The 21929-nt window shown below is 51.5% G+C and overlaps 1 protein-coding gene across 1 annotated transcript in view; it reads left to right on the top strand.

Annotated features, from left to right (window-relative positions):
• LOC147095466 (uncharacterized) overlaps positions 1-21016 on the top strand; it is a 71497-nt gene extending 50481 nt beyond the window's left edge. The window contains exons 4-5 of the mRNA XM_085973643.1: positions 14235-15320; positions 19493-21016. Of these exons, the coding sequence (XP_085829769.1) occupies positions 14235-15320; positions 19493-19665 (1259 nt within the window). The 3' untranslated portion in view covers positions 19666-21016. The remainder of the gene's footprint in view (positions 1-14234; positions 15321-19492) is intronic.
• The last annotated feature ends 913 nt before the right edge of the window (positions 21017-21929 follow it).

Here is a 21929-nt window from a genome sequence, read left to right as displayed (position 1 = left end):
GAAGTCCTGTTAGCCGGAGTCAGTCCGTGTGCTGGGAGTGGGCTGAGTGTCTGCTTAATCACTCTGGTATTTCCTCTATCTGACGTCTCAATGTCCTGAGCACAACATAACCGTTTGCTAACTGTGTGTGGGGCCTCACAGCTGCTCAAGAATTGGACCGCATTCCCATATCTCGGGGAGGTCCCTCTACCCCCTCTCTCACACTCCTGTATCTGGGGAGGTCCCTCTAACCCCTCCCTCACACTCCTGTATCTGGGGAGGTCCTTCTAACACCTCTCTCACACTCCTGTATCTGGGGAGGTCCCTCTAACCCCTCTCACCCTCCTGTATCTGGGGACGTCCCTCTAACCCCCTCCCTCACACTCCTGTATCTGGAGAGGTCGCTCTAACCCATCTCTCACACTCCTGTATCTGGGGAGGTCCCTCTAACACCTCTCTCACACTCCTGTATCTGGGGAGGTCCCTCTAACCGCTCTCTCACACTCCTGTATCTGGGGAGGTCCCTCTAACCCCTCTCTCACACTCCTGTATCTGGGGAGGTCGCTCTAGCCCCTCTCTCACACTCCTGTATCTGGGGAGGTCGCTCTAACCCCTCTCTCACACTCCTGTATCTGGGGAGGTCCCACTAACCCCTCCCTCACACTCCTGTATCTGGGGAGGTCCCTCTAACCCCTCTCTCACACTCCTGTATCTGGGGAGGTCGCTCTAGCCCCTCTCTCACACTCCTGTATCTGGGGAGGTCGCTCTAACCCCTCTCTCACACTCCTGTATCTGGGGAGGTCCCACTAACCCCTCCCTCACACTCCTGTATCTGGGGAGGTCCCTCTAACCCCTCCCTCACCCTCCTGTATCTGGGGAGGTCCCTCTAACCCCCTCCCTCACACTCCTGTATCTGGAGAGGTCGCTCTAACCCCTCTCTCACACTCCTGTATCTGGGGAGGTCCCTCTACATAAGAACATAAGAACATAAGAAATAGGAGCAGGAGTAGGCCAATCGGCCCCTCGAGCCTGCTCCGCCATTCAATAAGATCATGGCTGATCTGATCCTAACCGCCAATCCACTATCACAGACCCATCTCCTGAATCTAACAGAATTAGACACACGAAATAGGAGCAGGATCAGGCTACACGGCCCCTGGGCCCGCTCCGCTACCCACAGGGCCATGACCGATCTGAACCTAGACTCATGTCCAAATTCCTGCCCGCTCCCCGTAACCCTTAATTCCCTTTACTTCTAGGAAACTGTCTATTTCTGTTTTAAATTTATGTAATGATGTAGCTTCTACAGCTTTTTGGGGCAGCATATTCCATGGACCTACCACCCTCTGAGTGAAGTAGTTCCTCCTCATCTCAGTTTTGAAAGAGCAGCCCCTTATTCTAAGACTATGCCCCCTAGTTCTAGTTTCACCCATCATCGGGAACATCTTCCCCGCATCCACCCGATCCAACCCCTTCACAATCTTATATGTTTCAATAAGATCGCCTCTCATTCTTCTGAACTCCAATGAGTAGGGTCCCAATCTACTCAACCTCTCCTCATATGTCCATCCCCTCATCCCCGGGATTAACCGAGTGAACCTTCTTTGTACTGACTCGAGAGCAAGTATGTCCTTTCTTAAGTATGGACACCAAAACTGTATGCAGTATTCCAGGTGCGGTCTCACCAATACCTTGTACAACTGAAGCAATACCTCCCTATTTTTATATTCTATCCCCCTAGCAATGAAAGCCAACATTCCATTGGCCTTCTTAATCACTTGCTGCACCTGCATACTAACCTTTTGAGCTTTGTGCACCAGGACCCCCAGATCCCTTTGTACTTCAGTACTTTCCAGTTTCTTGCCATTAAGATAATAACTTGCTCTACGATTTTTCCTGCCAAAGTGCATAACCTCACACTTTCCAGTATTGTATTCCATCTGCCAAATCTCTGCCCACTTACTTAGCCTGTCGATGTCCCCTTGCAGGTTTTTTATGTCCTCCTCACTCACTACTTTCCCTCCCATCTTAGTATCATCTGCAAACTTTGATATGTTACACTCGGTCCCCTCCTCCAAATCGTTAATATAGATTGTAAAGAGTTGGGGACCCAGCACTGACCCCTGCGGAACACCACTAGTTACTGATTGCCAGTCTGAGAATGAACCATTTATCCCAACTCTCTGCCTTCTGTTAGATAGCCAATCCTCTATCCATGCCAGAATATTACCCCCAATCCCGTGATTTTTTATCTTAAGCAATAATCTTTTGTGTGGCACCTTGTCAAATGCCTTTTGGAAGTCTAAATACACTACATCCACTGGTTCCCCTTTATCCACCCTATATGTTACTTCCTCAAAGAACTCCAGCAAATTTGTCAAACATGACTTCCCCTTCATAAAACCATGCTGACTTTGTCCTATTAAATTATGTTTATCCAAATGTCCTGTTACTGTCTCCTTAATAATGGACACCAAAATTTTACCTACCACAGATGTTAGTTTCCAGCCTTCTGTCTACTGCCCTTTTTAAATAAGGGCGTGACATTAGCAGTTTTCCAGTCTGCCGGGACCTTTGCCGAGTCCAGGGAGTTTTGGAAAATTATTACCAATGCATCCACAATCCCTACCGCCACTTCCCTCAAGACCCTAGGATGTAAGCCATCAGGTCCAGGTGATTTATCCGCCTTGAGTCCCATTATTTTACCGAGTACCACTTCCTTAGTGATTTTGATCGTGTTTAGCTCCTCCCCCCCTATAGCCCCCTGTTTGTCCAGTGTTGGGATATTCTTAGTGTCCTCTACTGTAAAGACTGATACAAAATATTCATTCAGTGTTTTTGCCATCTCCATATTTCCCACCATTAATTTCCCGGTCTCATCCTCTAAGGGACCAACATTTACTTTCGCCACCCTTTTTCTTTTCATATAACTATAAAAACTCTTACTATCTGTTTTTATATTTTTTGCTAATTTACTTTCATAATCTATCTTCCCTTTCTTAATCAATCTTTTTGTTATTTTTTGCTGTCTTTTAAAGTTTTCCCAATCCTCTATCCTCCCACTAGATTTGGCTACCTTATATGCCCTTGTTTTTAGTCGAATACTATCCTTAATTTCTTTACTTAGCCATGGATGGCTGTCTTTTCTTTTACACCCTTTTCTTCTCAGTGGAATATATTTTTTTTGGAAGTTGTAAAATAACTCCTTAAATGTACACCACTGATCATGTATCGTCTTACCTTTTAATCTATTTTCCCAATCCACTCTACTCAATTCCGCTCTCATACCTTCATAGTCTCCTTTATTCAAGCTTAGCACGCTTGTTTGAGATCCAACCTTCTCACCCTCTAATTGAATATGGAATTCAACCATGTTATGGTCACTCATTCCAAGGGGATCCTTTACTAGGACATTTTTAATTAATCCTGTCTCGTTACACAGGACCAGATCTAAGGTTGCTTGCCCCCTGGTCGGTTCAGTTACATACTGCTCAAGAAACCCATCCCTAATACACTCAATGAACTCATCCTCAAGGCAGCCCTGCCCAATTTGATTTGTCCAATTAATATGATAGTTAAAATCCCCCATAATTATAGATGCTCCCTTATTACAAGCCTCAATTATTTCCTGATTGATACTCCGTCCAACAGAGTTGCAACTGTTCGGAGGCCTATAGACTACGCCCACTAGTGTTTTTTTCCCCTTATTATTCCTTACCTCCACCCAAACTGTTTCATTATCCTGATCTTTTGACCCAATATCATTTCCCTGTATTACAGTGATTCCTTCCTTTATTAACATAGCCACCCCACCTCCCCTTCCTTCCTGCCTGTCCTTCCTGATCGTTAAATAAACTGGTATGTTTAATTCCCAGGCATTGTCACCCTGCAGCCATGTTTCTGTAATGGCCACAAGATCATACCCATATGTAGTTATTTGTGCCATTAACTCATCTATTTTGTTACGAATGCTACGTGCATTCAGATAGAGAACTTTCAAATATGTTTTGTGACACTTAGTTCCTGCTTTTGCCCTTTTTATTACTTTACCTTTTACTCCATACCTTCTGCCCCTTCCTGACATGCTCTGGTTTTTAATTTCCCCACTGCTACCTAAGTCTATGACCTTCTCTGTTGTCATTTTTATTATTTGCTCTCCAGGAACCTCCCCCCCACTAGTTAGTTTAAAGCCCTCTCTACAGCCCTAGTTATATGATCCGCCAGGACTCTAGTCCCAGCACTGGCCAAGTGAAGCCCATCCCAACAGAACAGCTCCCTCCTGCCCCAGTACTGGTGCCAGTGTCCCAGGAAGCAAAACCCATTTCTCCCACACCAGTCTTTGAGCCACGCATTTAACTCTCTAATTTTATTTGTCCTATCCAAATTCGCTCGTGGCTCAGGTAATAATCCAGAGATTATTACCCTTGTGGTTCTGCTTTTTAATTTGGCCCCTAGCTGCTCAAACTCCCTCAGCAGAACCTCCTTCCTTGTCCTATCTATGTCATTGGTACCAACATGGACCACGACAACTGGATCCTCCCCCTCCCACTCCAAGTTTCTCTCCAGTCCAGAGGAGATGTCCTTAACCCTGGCACCGGGCAGGCAACACAGCCTTCAGGACTCTCGCTCTCGGCTGCAAAGAACTCTATCTATCCCCCTAACGATACTATCCCCTACCACTACAACATTTCTTTTAACTCCCCCCACTTGAATGGCCCACCGCTCCACGGTGCTGTGGTCAGGTTGCTCATCCTCCCCGCAGTCCCTGTTCCCATCCTCACAGGGAGTAAGAGCCTTGAACCTGTTGGACAAGTGCAAGGGCTGCGGCTCCTCCAACACTACCTCCTGGATCCCCGTACCTGCCTCACTTCTAGTCACACCATCCTGACCCTGGCCACGGACTACATCTGAATTAATTAATCTAATTGGTGTGAATACCTCGTGATACACAGAGTCCAGGTAACTCTCCCCCTCCCTGATGTGTCTCAGTGTTTGAAGCTCGGACTCCAGCTCTTCAACACGGAGCCGGAGTTCCTCGAGCAGCCAACACTTACTGCAAATGTGATCACCGTGAGCATCAATGGTGTTCACCAGTTCCCGCATATTGCAGCAGCAACACATCACCTGATCTCCCATTCTATGTAATTAACACCTCTCACACACCCCTGTATCTGGGGAGGTCCCTCTAACCCCTCTCTCACACTCCTGTATCTGGGGAGGTCGCTCTAACCCCTCTCTCACACTCCTGTATCTGGGGAGGTTGCTCTAACACCTCTCTCACACTCCTGTATCTGGGGAGGTCCCTCTAACCCCCTCTCACACTCCTGTATCTGGGGATGTCCCTCTAACCCATCTCTCACACTCCTGTATCTGGGGAGGTCCCTCTAACCCCTCCCTCACACTCCTGTATCTGGGGAGGTCCCTCTAACCCCTCCCTAACCCTCCTGTATCTGCGGAGGTCCCTCTAACGCCCTCCCTCACACTCCTGTATCTGGAGAGGTCGCTCTAACCCCTCTCTCACACTCCTGTATCTGGGGAGGTCCCTCTAACACCTCTCTCACACTCCTGTATCTGGGGAGGTGCCTCTAACCGCTCTCTCACACTCCTGTATCTGGGGAGGTCCCTCTAACCCCTCTCTCACACTCCTGTATCTGGGGAGGTCCCTCTAACCCCTCTCTCACATTCCTGTATCTGGGGAGGTCGCTCTAACCCCTCTCTCACACTCCTGTATCTGGGGAGGTCCCTCTAACCCCTCTCTCACACTCCTGTATCTGGGGAGGTCCCTCTAACCCCTCTCTCACACTCCTGTATCTGGGGAGGTCCCTCTAACCCCTCTCTCACACTCCTGTATCTGGGGAGGTCCCTCTAACCCCTCTCTCACACCCCTGTATCTGGGGAGGTCCCTTTAACCCCTCTCGCACACTCCTGTATCTGGGGAGGTCCCTCTAACCCCTCTCTCACACTCCTGTATCTGGGGAGGTCCCTCTAACCCCTCTCGCACACTCCTGTATCTGGGGAGGTCCCTCTAACCCCTCTCTCACACTCCTGTATCTGGGGAGGTCCCTCTAACCCCTCTCTCACACTCCTGTATCTGGGGAGGTCCCTCTAACCCCTCTCTCACACTCCTGTATCTGGGGAGGTCCCTCTAACCCCTCTCTCACACTCCTGTATCTGGGGAGGTCCCTCTAACCCCTCTCTCACACCCCTGTATCTGGGGAGGTCCCTCTAACCCCTCTCTCACACTCCTGTATCTGGGGAGGTCCCTCTAACCCCTCTCACACTTTTATATCTGGGGATGTTCCTTTAACCCCTCTCTCACATTCCCATATTTGGGGAGGTCCCTCTAACCCCTCCCTCACACTCCTATAGCTGGGGAGGTCCCTCTAACACTCCTATATCGGGGGAGGTCCCTCTATCCCCTCTCTCACACTCCAATATCTGGGGATGTTCCTTTAACTCCTATCTCACATTCCCATATCTCGGGGAGGTCCCTCTAACACCCTCCCTCACACTCCTGTATCTGGGGAGGTCCCTCTAACCCCTCTCTCACACTCCTGTATCTGGAGAGGTCCCTCTAACCCCCTCTCACACACTCCTGTATCTGGGGAGGTCACTCTAACCCCTCTCTCACACTGCTATATCTGGGGAGGTCACTCTAACCCCTCTCACACTCCTATATCTGGGGAGGTCCCTCTAACCCCCTCTCTCACACTCAGGTATGTGCAGAAGACCCTCTGCTCACACCCTTTTAAGAGTGCAGTGCTCTCTCAGTACTGCACTGGGCGTGTCAGATTAAATATTCTGTGCTTTGTGTCCCTGGAATGGGACTGCGAACCCACGAGCGTCTGCCTCATAGGCACGAGTGCTACCCACTGAGCCACAGCTGACACCATATTTTAATTTGAGTGTTGGAGGGAGGCATGGGCCAGCGAAGGTGTGGCGTCCAGAGCTGGTCACGTAGCGTTCCAGAGCTAGCTGCACTTGGAGGTTCTTTGATATGGCTGTGAGCAGTGACAGGATATTCCAGTTCTTTCACATTGCAATTGCATTTCTCCCCGATTCTCTTTCTCGACAAGATCAGCCAAATCAGCACTTGCCACATTCCAAACATACCAGAATAGAAAGACTCATTCTCAGCCTCATTGCACACTGGCTAAGAATCCAGCTCTCTGGGACCGGGTGTCACAGTGTGTTAGATACACTGTCCTTTCCCGCTCTGGGACCGGGTGTCGCAGTGTGTTAGATACACTGTCCTTTCCCCCTCTGGGACCGGGTGTCACAGTGCGTTAGATAAACTGTCCTTTCCCCCTCTGGGACCAGGTGTCACAGTGCGTTAGATACACTGTCCTTTCCCCCTCTGGGACTGGATGTCACAGTGTGCTAGATACACTGTCCTTTCCCCTTCTGGGACCGGGTGTCACAGTGCGTTAGATACACTGTCCTTTCCCCCTCTGGGACCGGGTGTCACAGTGTGTTAGATACACTGTCCTTTCCCCCTCTGGGACTGGATGTCACAGTGTGCTAGATACACTGTCCTTTCCCCTTCTGGGACCGGGTGTCACAGTGCGTTAGATACACTGTCCTTTCCCCCTCTGGGACTGGATGTCACAGTGTGCTAGATACACTGTCCTTTCCCCTTCTGGGACCGGGTGTCACAGTGCGTTAGATACACTGTCCTTTCCCCCTCTGGGACTGGATGTCACAGTGTGCTAGATACACTGTTCTTTCCCCCTCTGGGACCGGGTGTCACAGTGCGTTAGATACACTGTCCTTTCCCACTCTGGGACCGGGTGTCATAGTGCGTTAGATACACTGTCCTTTCCCCCTCTGGGACCGGGTGTCACAGTGCGTTAGATACACTGTTCTTTCCCCCTCTGGGACCGGGTGTCATAGTGCGTTACATACCCTGTCCTTTCCCCCTCTGGGACCGGCTGTCATAGTGCATTAGATACACTGACCTTTCCCCCTCTGGGACCGGGTGTCACAGTGTGTTAGATACACTGACCTTTCCCCCTCTGGGACCGGGTGTCACAGTGTGTTAGATACACTGTCCTTTCCCCCTCTGGGACCGGGTGTCACAGTGTGTTAGATACACTGTCCTTTCCCCCTCTGGGACTGGGTGTCACAGTGCATTAGATACACTGTCCTTTCCCCCTCTGGGACTGGGTGTCACAATGTGTTAGATACACTGTCCTTTCAAACTCTGGGACTGGGTGTCACTGTGTGTTAGATTCACTGTCCTTTCCCCCTCTGGGACCGGGTGTCACAGTGCGTTAGATACACTGTCCTTTCCCCCTCTGGGACCGGGTGTCACAGTGCATTAGATATACTGTCCTTTCCCCCTCTGGGACTGGGTGTCACAGTGTGTTAGATACACTGCCCTTTCCCTCTCTGGGACCGGGTGTCACAGTGTGTTAGATACACTGTCCTTTCCCCCTCTGGGACTGGGTGTCACAGTGTGTTAGATACACTGTCCTTTCAACCTCTGGGACTGGGTGTCACAGTGTGTTAGATACACTGTCCTTTCCCCTCTGGGACTGGGTGTCACTGCGTTAGATTCACTGTCCTTTCCCCCTCTGGGACCGGGTGTCACAGTGTGTTAGCTACACTGTCGTTTCCCCCTCTGGGACCGGGTGTCACAGTGCGTTATATAGACTGTCCTTTCCCCCTCTGGGACCGGGTGTCAGTGCGTTAGATACACTGTCCTTTCCCACTCTGGGACCAGGTGTCACAGTGCATTAGGTACACTGTCCTTTCCCCCTCTTGGACCTGGTGTCACCGTGCGTTAGATACACTGTCCTTTCCCCCTCTGGGACCAGCGTGTCACTGTGCGTTAGATACGCTGTCCTTTCATTTCTGGGACTGGGTGTCACAGTGTGTTAGATACACTGTCCTTTCCCCCTCTGGGACCGGGTGTCACAGTGTGTTAGATACACTGTCCTTTCCCTCTCTGGGACCAGGTGTCACAGTGTGTTAGATACACTGTCCTTTCCCCCTCTGGGACCGGGTGTCACAGTGCGATAGATACACTGTCCTTTCCCCCTCTGGGACCGGGTATCACAGTGCATTAGATACACTGTCCTTTCCCCCTCTGGGACCGGGTGTCACAGTGCGTTAGATACACTGTCCTTTCCCCCTCTGGGACCGGCTGTCACAGTGCGTTAGATACACTGTCCTTTCAAACTCTGGGACCGGGTGTCACAGTGCGTTAGATACACTGTCCTTTCCCCCTCTGGGACCGGGTGTCACAGTGCGTTAGATACACTGTCCTTTCAAACTCTGGGACCGGGTGTCACAGTGCGTTAGATACACTGTCCTTTCCACCTCTGGGACCGGGTGTCACAGTGCGTTAGATACACTGTCCTTTCAACCTCTGGGACCGGGTGTCACAGTACGTTAGATACACTGTCCTTTCCCCCTCTGGGACTGGGTGTCACTGTGCGTTATATACACTGTCCTTTCCCCCTCTGGGACTGGGTGTCACAGTGCGTTAGATACACTGTCCTTTCCCCCTCTGGGACCAGGTGTCACAGTGCGTTAGATACACTGTCCTTTCAAACTCTGGGACCGGGTGTCACAGTGCGTTAGATACACTGTCCTTTCCCCCTCTGGGACCAGGTGTCACAGTATGTTAGATACACTGTCCTTTCCTCCTCTGGGACCGGGTGTCACAGTGTGTTAGATACACTGTCCTTTCCCCCTCTGGGACCAGGTGTCACAGTGTGTTAGATACACTGTCCTTTCCCCCTCTGGGACCGGGTGTCACAGTGCGTTAGACACACTGTCCTTTCCCCCTCTGGGACCAGGTGTCACAGTGCGTTAGATACACTGTCCTTTCCCCCTCTGGGACCGGGTGTCACAGTGTGTTAGATTCACTGTCCTTTCCCCCTCTGGGACCAGGTGTCACAGTGTGTTAGATATACTGTCCTTTCCCCCTCTGGGACCGGGTGTCACAGTGCGTTAGATACACTGTCCTTTCCCCCTCTGGGACCAGGTGTCACAGTGCGTTAGATACACTGTCCTTTCCCCGTCTGGGACCAGGTGTCACAGTGCGTTAGATACACTGTCCTTTCCCCGTCTGGGACTGGGTGTTACAGTGTGTTAGATACACTGTCCTTTCCCCCTCTGGGTCTGGGTGTCACAGTGTGTTAGATACACTGTCCTTTCAAGCTCTGGGACTGGGTGTCACAGTGTGTTAGATACACTGTCCTTTCCCCTCTGGGACCGGGTGTCAGTGCGTTAGATACACTGTCCTTTCCCCCTCTGGGACCGGGTGTCATTGCGTTAGATGCACTGTCCTTTCCCCCTCTGGGACCGGGTGTCAGTGCGTTAGATACACTGTCCTTTCCCCCTCTGGGACCGGGTGTCACAGTGCGTTAGATACACTGTTCTTTCCCCCTCTGGGACCGGGTGTCATAGTGCGTTACATACCCTGTCCTTTCCCCCTCTGGGACCGGCTGTCATAGTGCATTAGATACACTGACCTTTCCCCCTCTGGGACCGGGTGTCACAGTGTGTTAGATACACTGTCCTTTCCCCCTCTGGGACTGGGTGTCACAGTGCATTAGATACACTGTCCTTTCCCCCTCTGGGACTGGGTGTCACAATGTGTTAGATACACTGTCCTTTCAAACTCTGGGACTGGGTGTCACTGTGTGTTAGATTCACTGTCCTTTCCCCCTCTGGGACCGGGGGTCACAGTGCGTTAGATACACTGTCCTTTCCCCCTCTGGGACCGGGTGTCACAGTGCATTAGATATACTGTCCTTTCCCCCTCTGGGACTGGGTGTCACAGTGTGTTAGATACACTGCCCTTTCCCTCTCTGGGACCGGGTGTCACAGTGTGTTAGATACACTGTCCTTTCCCCCTCTGGGACTGGGTGTCACAGTGTGTTAGATACACTGTCCTTTCAACCTCTGGGACTGGGTGTCACAGTGTGTTAGATACACTGTCCTTTCCCCTCTGGGACTGGGTGTCACTGCGTTAGATTCACTGTCCTTTCCCCCTCTGGGACCGGGTGTCACAGTGTGTTAGCTACACTGTCGTTTCCCCCTCTGGGACCGGGTGTCACAGTGCGTTATATAGACTGTCCTTTCCCCCTCTGGGACCGGGTGTCAGTGCGTTAGATACACTGTCCTTTCCCACTCTGGGACCAGGTCTCACAGTGCGTTAGATACACTGTCCTTGCTCCCTCTGGGACCAGGTGTCACAGTGCATTAGGTACACTGTCCTTTCCCCCTCTTGGACCTGGTGTCACCGTGCGTTAGATACACTGTCCTTTCCCCCTCTGGGACCAGCGTGTCACTGTGCGTTAGATACGCTGTCCTTTCATTTCTGGGCCTGGGTGTCACAGTGTGTTAGATACACTGTCCTTTCCCCCTCTGGAACCGGGTGTCACAGTGTGTTAGATACACTGTCCTTTCCCTCTCTGGGACCAGGTGTCACAGTGTGTTAGATACACTGTCCTTTCCCCCTCTGGGACCGGGTGTCACAGTGCGATAGATACACTGTCCTTTCCCCCTCTGGGACCGGGTATCACAGTGCATTAGATACACTGTCCTTTTCCCCTCTGGGACCGGGTGTCACAGTGTGTTAGATACACAGTCCTTTCCCCCTCTGGGACCGGGTGTCACAGTGCGTTAGATACACTGTCCTTTCCCCCTCTGGGACCGGGTGTCACAGTGCGTTAGATACACTGTCCTTTCAAACTCTGGGACCGGGTGTCACAGTGCGTTAGATACACTGTCCTTTCCCCCTCTGGGACCGGGTGTCACAGTGCGTTAGATACACTGTCCTTTCAAACTCTGGGACCGGTGTCACAGTGCGTTAGATACACTGTCCTTTCCACCTCTGGACCGGGTGTCACTGTGCGTTAGATACACTGTCCTTTCACCTCTGGGACCGGGTGTCACAGTACGTTAGATACACTGTCCTTTCCCCCTCTGGGACTGGGTGTCACTGTGCGTTATATACATACACTGTCCTTTCCCCCTCTGGGACTGGGTGTCACAGTGCGTTAGATACACTGTCCTTTCCCCCTCTGGGACCAGGTGTCACAGTGCGTTAGATACACTGTCCTTTCCCCCTCTGGGACCGGGTGTCACAGTGCATTAGATATACTGTCCTTTCCCCCTCTGGGACTGGGTGTCACAGTGTGTTAGATACACTGTCCTTTCCCCCTCTGGGACCGGGTGTCACAGTGCGTTAGATACACTGTCCTTTCCCCCTCTGGGACCAGGTGTCACAGTATGTTAGATACACTGTCCTTTCCTCCTCTGGGACCGGGTGTCACAGTGTGTTAGATACACTGTCCTTTCCCCCTCTGGGACCAGGTGTCACAGTGTGTTAGATACACTGTCCTTTCCCCCTCTGGGACCGGGTGTCACAGTGCGTTAGACACACTGTCCTTTCCCCCTCTGGGACCAGGTGTCACAGTGCGTTAGATACACTGTCCTTTCCCCCTCTGGGACCGGGTGTCACAGTGTGTTAGATACACTGTCCTTTCCCCCTCTGGGACCGGGTGTCACAGTGCATTAGATACACTGTCCTTTCCCCCTCTGGGACTGGACTGTCCTTTCCCCCTCTAGGACCGGGTGTCACAGTGCATTAGATTCACTGTCCTTTCCCCCTCTGGGACCGGGTGTCACAGTGCGTTCGATTCACTGTCCTTTCCCCCTCTGGGACCAGGTGTCACAGTGTGTTAGATATACTGTCCTTTCCCCCTCTGGGACCGGGTGTCACAGTGCGTTAGATACACTGTCCTTTCCCCCTCTGGGACCAGGTGTCACAGTGCGTTAGATACACTGTCCTTTCCCCATCTGGGACTGGGTGTTACAGTGTGTTAGATACACTGTCCTTTCCCCCTCTGGGTCTGGGTGTCACAGTGTGTTAGATACACTGTCCTTTCAAGCTCTGGGACTGGGTGTCACAGTGTGTTAGATACACTGTCCTTTCCCCTCTGGGACCGGGTGTCAGTGCGTTAGATACACTGTCCTTTCCCCCTCTGGGACCGGGTGTCATTGCGTTAGATGCACTGTCCTTTCCCCCTCTGGGACCGGGTGTCACAGTGTGTTAGATGCACTGTCCTTTCCCCCTCTGGGACCGGGTGTCAGTGCGTTAGATACACTGTCCTTTCCCCCTCTGGGACCGGGTGTCACAGTGTGTTAGATACACTGTCCTTTCCCCCTCTGGGACCGGCTGTCAGTGCGTTAGATACACTATCCTTTCCCCCTCTGGGACTGGGTGTCACAGTGTGTTAGATACACTGTCCTTTCCCCCTCTGGGACCGGGTGTCAGTGCGTTAGATACACTGTCCTTCCCCGCTCTGGGACCGGGTGTCAGTGCGTTAGATACACTGTCCTTTCCCCCTCTGGGACCAGGTGTCACAGTGCATTAGATACACTGTCCTTTCCCCCTCTGGGACCAGGTGTCACAGTGTGTTTGATACACTGTCCTTTTCCCCTCTGGGACCGCGTGTCACAGTGCGTTAGATACACTGTCCTTTCCCCCTCTGGGACCGGGTGTCAGTGCGTTAGATACACTGTCCTTTCCCCCTCTGGGACCGGGTGTCACAGTGCGTTATGTACACTGTCATTTCCCCCTCTGGGACCGGGTGTCAGAGTGAGTTAGCTACACTGTCGTTTCCCCCTCTGGGACCGGGTGTTACAGTGCGTTAGCTACACTGTCCTTTCCCCATCTGGGACCGAGTGTCAGTGCATTAGATACACTGTCCTTTCCCCCTCTGGGACCGGGTGTCACAGTGTGTTAGATACACTGTCCTTTCCCCCTCTGGGACCGGGTGTCACAGTGCGTTAGATACACTGTCCTTTCCCCCTCTGGGACCAGGTGTCACAGCGTGTTAGATACACTGTCCTTTCCCCCTCTGGGACCGGGTGTCACAGTGCGTTAGATACACTGTCGGAGTTCCCGCCTTTTGGACAAGACTTTAAACCGAGGCTCCTGTCTGCTCCCTCAGGTGGGACGTGAAACCTCACATCACTATTGGTAGAAGAGCAGAGGGATTCTCCCCCGTGTCATGGGGCAAGTATTTATCTCACATTAACGATTACCCGGTCATTTATCACGTTGCTGTTTACGTGATCTTGCTGTGTGCAATAAGCTCCATTGCTTTTCTTGAGTGTGTGGGGAAGGGTGTTACGAATTTAGGGGTGTTGGCTATTGGCGGGGTAGAGGATGTGGTTTGGGACATCGGGACAAATCTCCCTTTACTTAACGTCTGCCTTCTCCCTCACAGATCCCGCAGTGGAGGAGGGGGGCCCGAGCCCCGGGAAGACGCAAGGCTCGGCCGACCGGATCAACCGTCCTGTGGACCTTTCAGCAGATGTCGTCCAGGGGCACAACCTGGTTGAGGATCCAGCCACTGGAGATCATGAGATCCCCAGCCCTTGTTCTGGCTTCAGTTCGGATGCTGGGACATGCTTGTCCTCTGCGCCGCCACCGTGCTACCATCCGGGGCACCTGGCAGCGGCCAACGGAGGCTCGGAAGAGCTGCCTTCGAAGCAAAACTCCAGAGAAGGTGGTGACCATTGGACAAACCACCAGGAGCTCCAAAATGCTTCGAAGGAGGCCTCCAGCGAAGATGGTGACCATTGGACAACCCACCAAGAGATCCGAGATACTTCGAAGGAAGCCTCCAGAGAAGGTGTTGGCTGTTGGACACCCCACCAGGAGCTCCTGGATGCTTCGAAGGAGGCCTCCAGAGAAGATGGTGAATGTTGGACACCCCACCAGGAGCTCCGGGATGCTTCGAAGGAGGCCTCCAGAGAAGATGGTGAATGTTGGACACCCCACCAGGAGCTCCGGGATGCTTCGAAGGAGGCCTCCAGAGAAGATGGTGAATGTTGGACAACCCACCAGGAGCTCCGGGATGCTTTGAAGGACCTTTGCGCTTTGCAGGAGGACCTCCAGGGTCTTGCTGGGAGACAAGCCCACCAAGGTCAACTGAGGGCCAGAACTTCCAATGAAGCCTCGGACCAGCAGGATTCAGAGGAGATCTCCGTGACCGTTCCGCCCCACCTCCAAGACGGTCTCCAAGGGCAACCGACGGGGGGCCCGGAAGGAGGTCACATCGGCGTCCTGCCGACGTGGGAGTTGAGACTGCAGAACATTCAGCTGAAGCTAGCTCACGGACTATTGGGCCTCGAGGGCGGGAGAGGACAACCCCAGGGATCGACGGGAGATTCCCGGGAGGAGAACCGGGCAGGAAAGTCCGGGGAGGAAAGACTTCCTTCCTCTGTCACCCCCAAAACCTGGAGCGGGGCGACGGGAGCAGAATCAGGGCGCAAAAGGAACCAAGCGCACATCGCAAGGCAAGGGAAAGGTGAGGGCGGGCAGGATGGCGGTGAACGTAGGCTTCTATGGTGAGGGGTTCGGGCCCGGGAGTGAGCTACAGGCTGGAATCTAATCGAGGATTACAGGGGGGGGCGGGTTTATATATAGAATAACAGATACCCGGGAGTAAGTTACAGGCTGGAATCTAATCGAGGGGTTCGGGGGGTTTATATATAGAATAACAGATACCCGGGAGTAAGTTACAGGCTGGAATCTAATCGAGGGGTTCGGGGGTTTATATATAGAATAACAGATACCCGGGAGTGAGTTACAGGCTGGAATCTAATCGAGGGGTTCGGGGGGTTTATATATAGAATAACAGATACCCGGGAGTAAGTTACAGGCTGGAATCTAATTGAGGGGTTCGGGGGGGTTTATATATAGAATAACAGATACCCGGGAGTGAGTTACAGGCTGGAATCTAATCGAGGATTTCGGGGGGGATTTATATATAGAATAACAGATACCCGGAAGTAAGTTAAAGGCTGGAATCTAATTGAGGGGTTCGGGGGTTTATATATAGAATACCAGATACCCGGAAGTAAGTTACAGACTGGAATCCACTTAAGGGGTTCAGGGGGTTTATATATAGATAGAACTAGCTGGAGTGCCCGGCGGTGCCGGTGCAAAGTCTGCCCCTGTGCCTTATTGATTGACATTGCGGGGAAGGAGAGAGAGAGAGAGAGAGAGGGAAGGAGAGAGAGACAGAGAGAGAGAGAGAGGGAAGGAGAGAGAGAGAGAGAGGGAAGGAGAGAGAGAGAGAGAGGGAAGGAGAGAGAGACAGAGAGAGAGAGGGAAGGAGAGAGAGAGACAGAGAGGGAAGGAGAGAAAGAGAGAGAGGGAAGGAGAGAGAGAGAGAGGGAAGGAGAGAGAGAGAAGGAGAGAGTGAGGGAAGGAGATAGAGAAGAGAGGAAGAGGCCTGGCCCGAGTCACCCCAGCTGAGCTCGCTCTGCGGCCCACCGTCCCGGAGACCCAGTGGACGGCATAGCGCCTGAGGCCCGGCCCGAGTCACTCAAGCTGAGCTCCAGCTCTGGCCCACCGCCCAACATGAACCACAAACACCCTCCTCACCTGTAAATCAGTCCTACCCAGGCTACTCCGAAAGTGGCCACAGTGCCCCGGGCCTCCGACCCGAAGAGCTCAGCAGTGACATCCTGCAGAGCGGAGAGGCCGGGGTTACAGGAGAGAGGGGAGAAAGCGGAGAAAAGGAGGAGGAGGAGGGTGAGGGTGCGACTGGGGCCCATGGTCGGACAGAGGCAGAGTTAGCGACACGCCCAAACTAACAATGGCCGCAGCTTGCTTTTCCCGTTCCCGCACTAATGGCAGTTTGAAGGATTAGGCCCCGCCCACACACGCCATGGAACGCCCCCCATGACGCAGCACGCTCCCCCCGTAGGATTGGTCAACCATCACATCACTCAACGCTAATGAGCGGTATGATTGGTCAACTGCTAATGAGCGGATTTTGTCCGTTTTTTGAACGTTTTTTGTATACTGTCCGAAGAATTTTTGTCTGACCAAAAAGTAAATATGCCTATGACACTCCCCTAATCATAAGCTTTCTTTTGATATAACATATGTGTAGGTACGCTCTATAACTTTTGAGTGATGCCCAGACAGACAGACAGACAGACACCACGATCCTTTTATCCTTTTATTATTTTATAATATATACTAGCTGAAGTGCCCGGCGGTGCCGAGGGTTTTTTGAGCCATGTTGTTATGAAAAAAGTAGAATGAATTTTTATCCATATATATCAATGAGTCTGTCTGTCTGTCCGTCTGTCTGTCTGTGTGGGGGAAGGAGAGAGAGAGAGAGGGGGGGAAGGAGAGAGAGCGAGAGAGAGAGGGGAAGGAGAGAGAGAGAGTGGGAAGGAGAGAGAGAGAGGGGAAGGAGAGAGAGAGAGAGAGAGAGGGGGGGAAGGAGAGAGAGAGGGAAAGAGAGAGGGAAGGAGAGAGAGAGAGGGAAGGAGAGAGAGAGAGGGTAGGAGAGAGAGAGAGAGAAAGAGGGAAGGAGAGAGAGAGGGAAGGAGAGAGAGAGAGAGAAAAAGAGAGAGAGGGGGGGAAGGAGAGAGAGAGAGAGGGGGGGAAGGAGAGAGAGAGAGGGAAGGAGAGAGAGAGTGGGAAGGAGAGAGAGGGGGAAGGAGGGAGAGAGAGAGAGAGTGGGAAGGAGAGAGAGAGGGGGAAGGAGAGAGAGAGGGGGAAGGAGAGAGAGAGTGGGAAGGAGAGAGAGGGGGAAGGAGGGAGAGAGAGAGAGTGGGAAGGAGAGAGAGAGGGGGAAGGAGAGAGAGAGGGGGAAGGAGAGAGAGAGGGGGAAGGAGAGAGAGTGGGAAGGAGAGAGGGGGAAGGAGAGAGAGAGAGAGAGGGGGAAGGAGAGAGAGAGAGAGAGGGGGGAAAGAGAGAGAGAGAGAGGGGGAAGGAGAGAGAGAGAGAGAGAGGGGAAGGAGAGAGAGAGAGGGAAGGGGAGGGGGAGGGAGAGAGGGAAGGAGAGAGAGAAGAGAGAGAGAGAGAGAAGAGAGAGAGAGAGGGAAGGAGAGAGAGAGAGAGGGGGAAGGAGAGAGAGAGAGAGGGGGAAGGAGAGAGAGAGAGAGGGGGGGAATCTAATTGAGCGGTTCAGGGGGTTTATATATAGAATAACAGATACCCAGGAGTGAGTTACAGGCTGGAATCTAATCGAGGGGTTCGGGGTGTTTATATATAGAATAACAGATACCCGGGAGTGAGTTACAGGCTGGAATCTAATCGAGGGTTTGGGTGGTTTATATATAGAATAACAGATACCCGGGAGTGAGTTACATGCTGGGATCTAATCGAGGGGTTCGGTGGGTTTATATACAGAATAACAGATACCCGGGAGTGAGTGACAGGCTGGAATCTAATCAAGGGGTTCGGGTGTTTATATAAAGAATAATAACAGATACCCAGGAGTGAGTTACAGGCTGGAATCTAATCGAGGGGTTCGGGGGGTTTATATGTAGAATAACAGATACCCAGGAGTGAGTTACAGGCTGGAATCTAATCGAGGGGTTCGGGGGTTTATATATAGAATAACAGATACCCAGGAGTGAGTTACAGGCTGGAATCTGATCGAGGGGTTCGGGGGGTTTATATATAGAATAACAGATACCCGGGAGTGAGTTACAGGCTGGAATCTAATCGAGGGGTTCGGGGGGTTTTATATATAGAATAACAGATACCCGGGAGTGAGTTACAGGCTGGAATCTAATCGAGGGGTTCGGGGGTTTATATATAGAATAACAGATACCTGGGAGTGAGTTACAGGCTGGAATCTAATCGAGGGGTTTGGGGGGTTTATATATAGAATAACAGATACCCGGGAGTGAGTTACAGGCTGGAATCTAATCGAGGGGTTCGGGGGGTTTATATACAGAATAACAGATACCCAGGAGTGAGTTACAGGCTGGAATCTAATCGAGGGGTTCGGGGAATTATATATAGAATAACAGATACCCGGGAGTGAGTTACAGGCTGGAATCTGATCGAGGGGTTCGGGTGATTTATATATAGAATAACAGATACCCAGGAGTGAGTTACAGGCTGGAATCTAATCGAGGGGTTCGGGGGGTTTATATATAGAATAACAGATACCCGGGAGTGAGTTACAGGCTGGAATCTAATCGAGGGGTTCGGGGGGTTTATATATAGAATAACAGATACCCGGGAGTGAGTTACAGGCTGGAATCTAATCAGGGGTTCGGGTGGTTTAGATATAGAATAACAGATACCCGGGAGTGAGTTACAGGCTGGAATCTAATCGAGGGGTTCGGGGGTTTATATATAGAATAACAGATACCCGGGAGTGAGTTACAGACTGGAATCTAATCGGGGGTTCGGGTGGTTTATATATGGAATAACAGATATCTGGGAGTGAGTTACAGGTATATAAACGCCTCGATCAGTCCCCACTCTACTTCTCCCCTCCCCCCAGTCGCTCTCACTATGTCTTCAAGCAGCTTGTTCTGTGTCCGAGTGTTATAATCTGTCCTGTCTCGCCCTCTGCCAGCAGGACCCAGTACTACATCGGCACCTTCTGTACTCTGGATGTGTAGCAGAGCTTGATCAGGTTAAACGCCTTGCGTTGCCGCCTGCTGTACTTTTATTTTCTGGTGCGTCAGATTGTAATTGTGTTTCATTTGTCAGACCCACAGGGTGCGATGCCGGTCGACCAGGAAGGAAAGGGACACTTGATCGCGGTCACACCCTTCACCCCTATCGAGGGGCCGAGCGTTACTCAGGTAGAGGAAACAGAGCAGGTCAGACGTCAGTCTCACACACGCACACAGACACACACACACACACACACACAGGACTAGCAACACACACACACACACAGGGCCAGTAACACACACACACACAGGACTAGTAACACACACACACACACACACACACAGGACTTGTAACACACACACACACACAGGACCAGTAACACACACACACACACAGGGCTAGTAACACACACACACACACAGGACCAGTAACACACACACACACACACACAGGACCAGTGACACACACACACACACAGGACAAGTAACACACACACACACACACACACACACAGGACCAGTAACACACACGCACACACAGGACCAGTAACACACACACACACACAGGCCCAGTAACACACACACACAGACAGGACTAGTAACACACACACACACACAGGACCAGTAACACACACGCACACACAGGACCAGTAACACACACACACACACAGGCCCAGTAACACACACACACAGACAGGACTAGTAACACACACACACACACAGGACCAGTAACACACACGCACACACAGGACCAGTAACACACACACACACACAGGCCCAGTAACACACACACACAGACAGGACTAGTAACACACACACACACACACACACAGGACCAGTAACACACACACACACACACACAGGACTAGTAACACACACACACACACACACACACACACACACAGGACTAGTAACACACACACACACACAGGACCAGTAACACACACACACACACAAGACTAGTAACACACACACACACACACACACAGGACCAGTAACACACACACACACACAGGACTAGTAACACACACACACACACAGGACTAGTAACACACACACACACACACACACAGGACTAGTAACACACACACACACACAGGACCAGTAACACACACACACACACAGGGCTAGTAACACACACACACACACACAGGACCAGTGACACACACACACACACACACACAGGACCAGTGACACACACACACACACAGGACTAGTAACACACACACACACACACACACAGGACCAGTAACACACACACACACACAGGACCAGTAACACACACACACACACACACAGGACCAGTAACACACACACACACACACACACAGGACCAGTAACACACACGCACACACAGGACCAGTAACACACACACACACACACAGGCCCAGTAACACACACACACAGACAGGACTAGTTACACACACACACACACACAGGACCAGTAACACACACACACACACACAGGACTAGTAACACACACACAGGACTAGTAACACACACACACACACACACACAGGACTAGTAACACACACACACACACAGGACCAGTAACACACACACACACACAGGGCTAGTAACAAACACACACACACAGGACCAGTGACACACACACACACACACACAGGACCAGTGACACACACACACAGGACTAGTAACACACACACACACACACAGGACCAGTAACACACACACACACACAGGACCAGTAACACACACACACACACACAGGACCAGTAACACACACACACACACACACACACACACAGGACCAGTAACACACACGCACACACAGGACCAGTAACACACAAACACACACAGGCCCAGTAACACACACACACAGACAGGACTAGTAACACACACACACACACACAGGACCAGTAACACACACACACACACACAGGACTAGTAACACACACACACACACACACACACAGGACTAGTAACACACACACACACACAGGACCAGTAACACACACACACACACAGAGGACTAGCAACACACACACACACACAGGACTAGTAACACACACACACACACAGGACCAGAAACACACACACACACACAGGACTAGTAACACACACACACACACACAGGACTAGTAACACACACACACACACACACAGGACCAGTAACACACACACACACACAGGACTAGTAACACACACACACACACACAGGACTAGTAACACACACACACACACACAGGACTAGTAACACACACACACACACACACAGGACTAGTAACACACACACACACACACACAGGGACTAGTAACACACACACACACACACAGGACCAGTAACACACACACACACGCACACAGGACCAGTAACACACACACACACACACGGGACCAGTAACACACACACACAGGACCAGTAACACACACACACACACACACACACACACACAGGACTAGTAACACACACACACACACAGGACTAGTAACACACTCACACACACAGGACCAGTAACACACACACACACACACACACACACACAGGACTAGTAACACACACACACACA

The sequence above is a fragment of the Somniosus microcephalus genome, unplaced genomic scaffold (assembly GCF_052327205.1).
Source record: "Somniosus microcephalus isolate GS21.2 unplaced genomic scaffold, FLI_Smic_1.0 unresolved_chr1, whole genome shotgun sequence".
Taxonomy (NCBI): Eukaryota; Metazoa; Chordata; class Chondrichthyes; order Squaliformes; family Somniosidae; genus Somniosus; species Somniosus microcephalus.
Note: the sequence above shows the minus strand (reverse complement) of the source record. Positions and strands in the feature narration are given on the sequence as shown.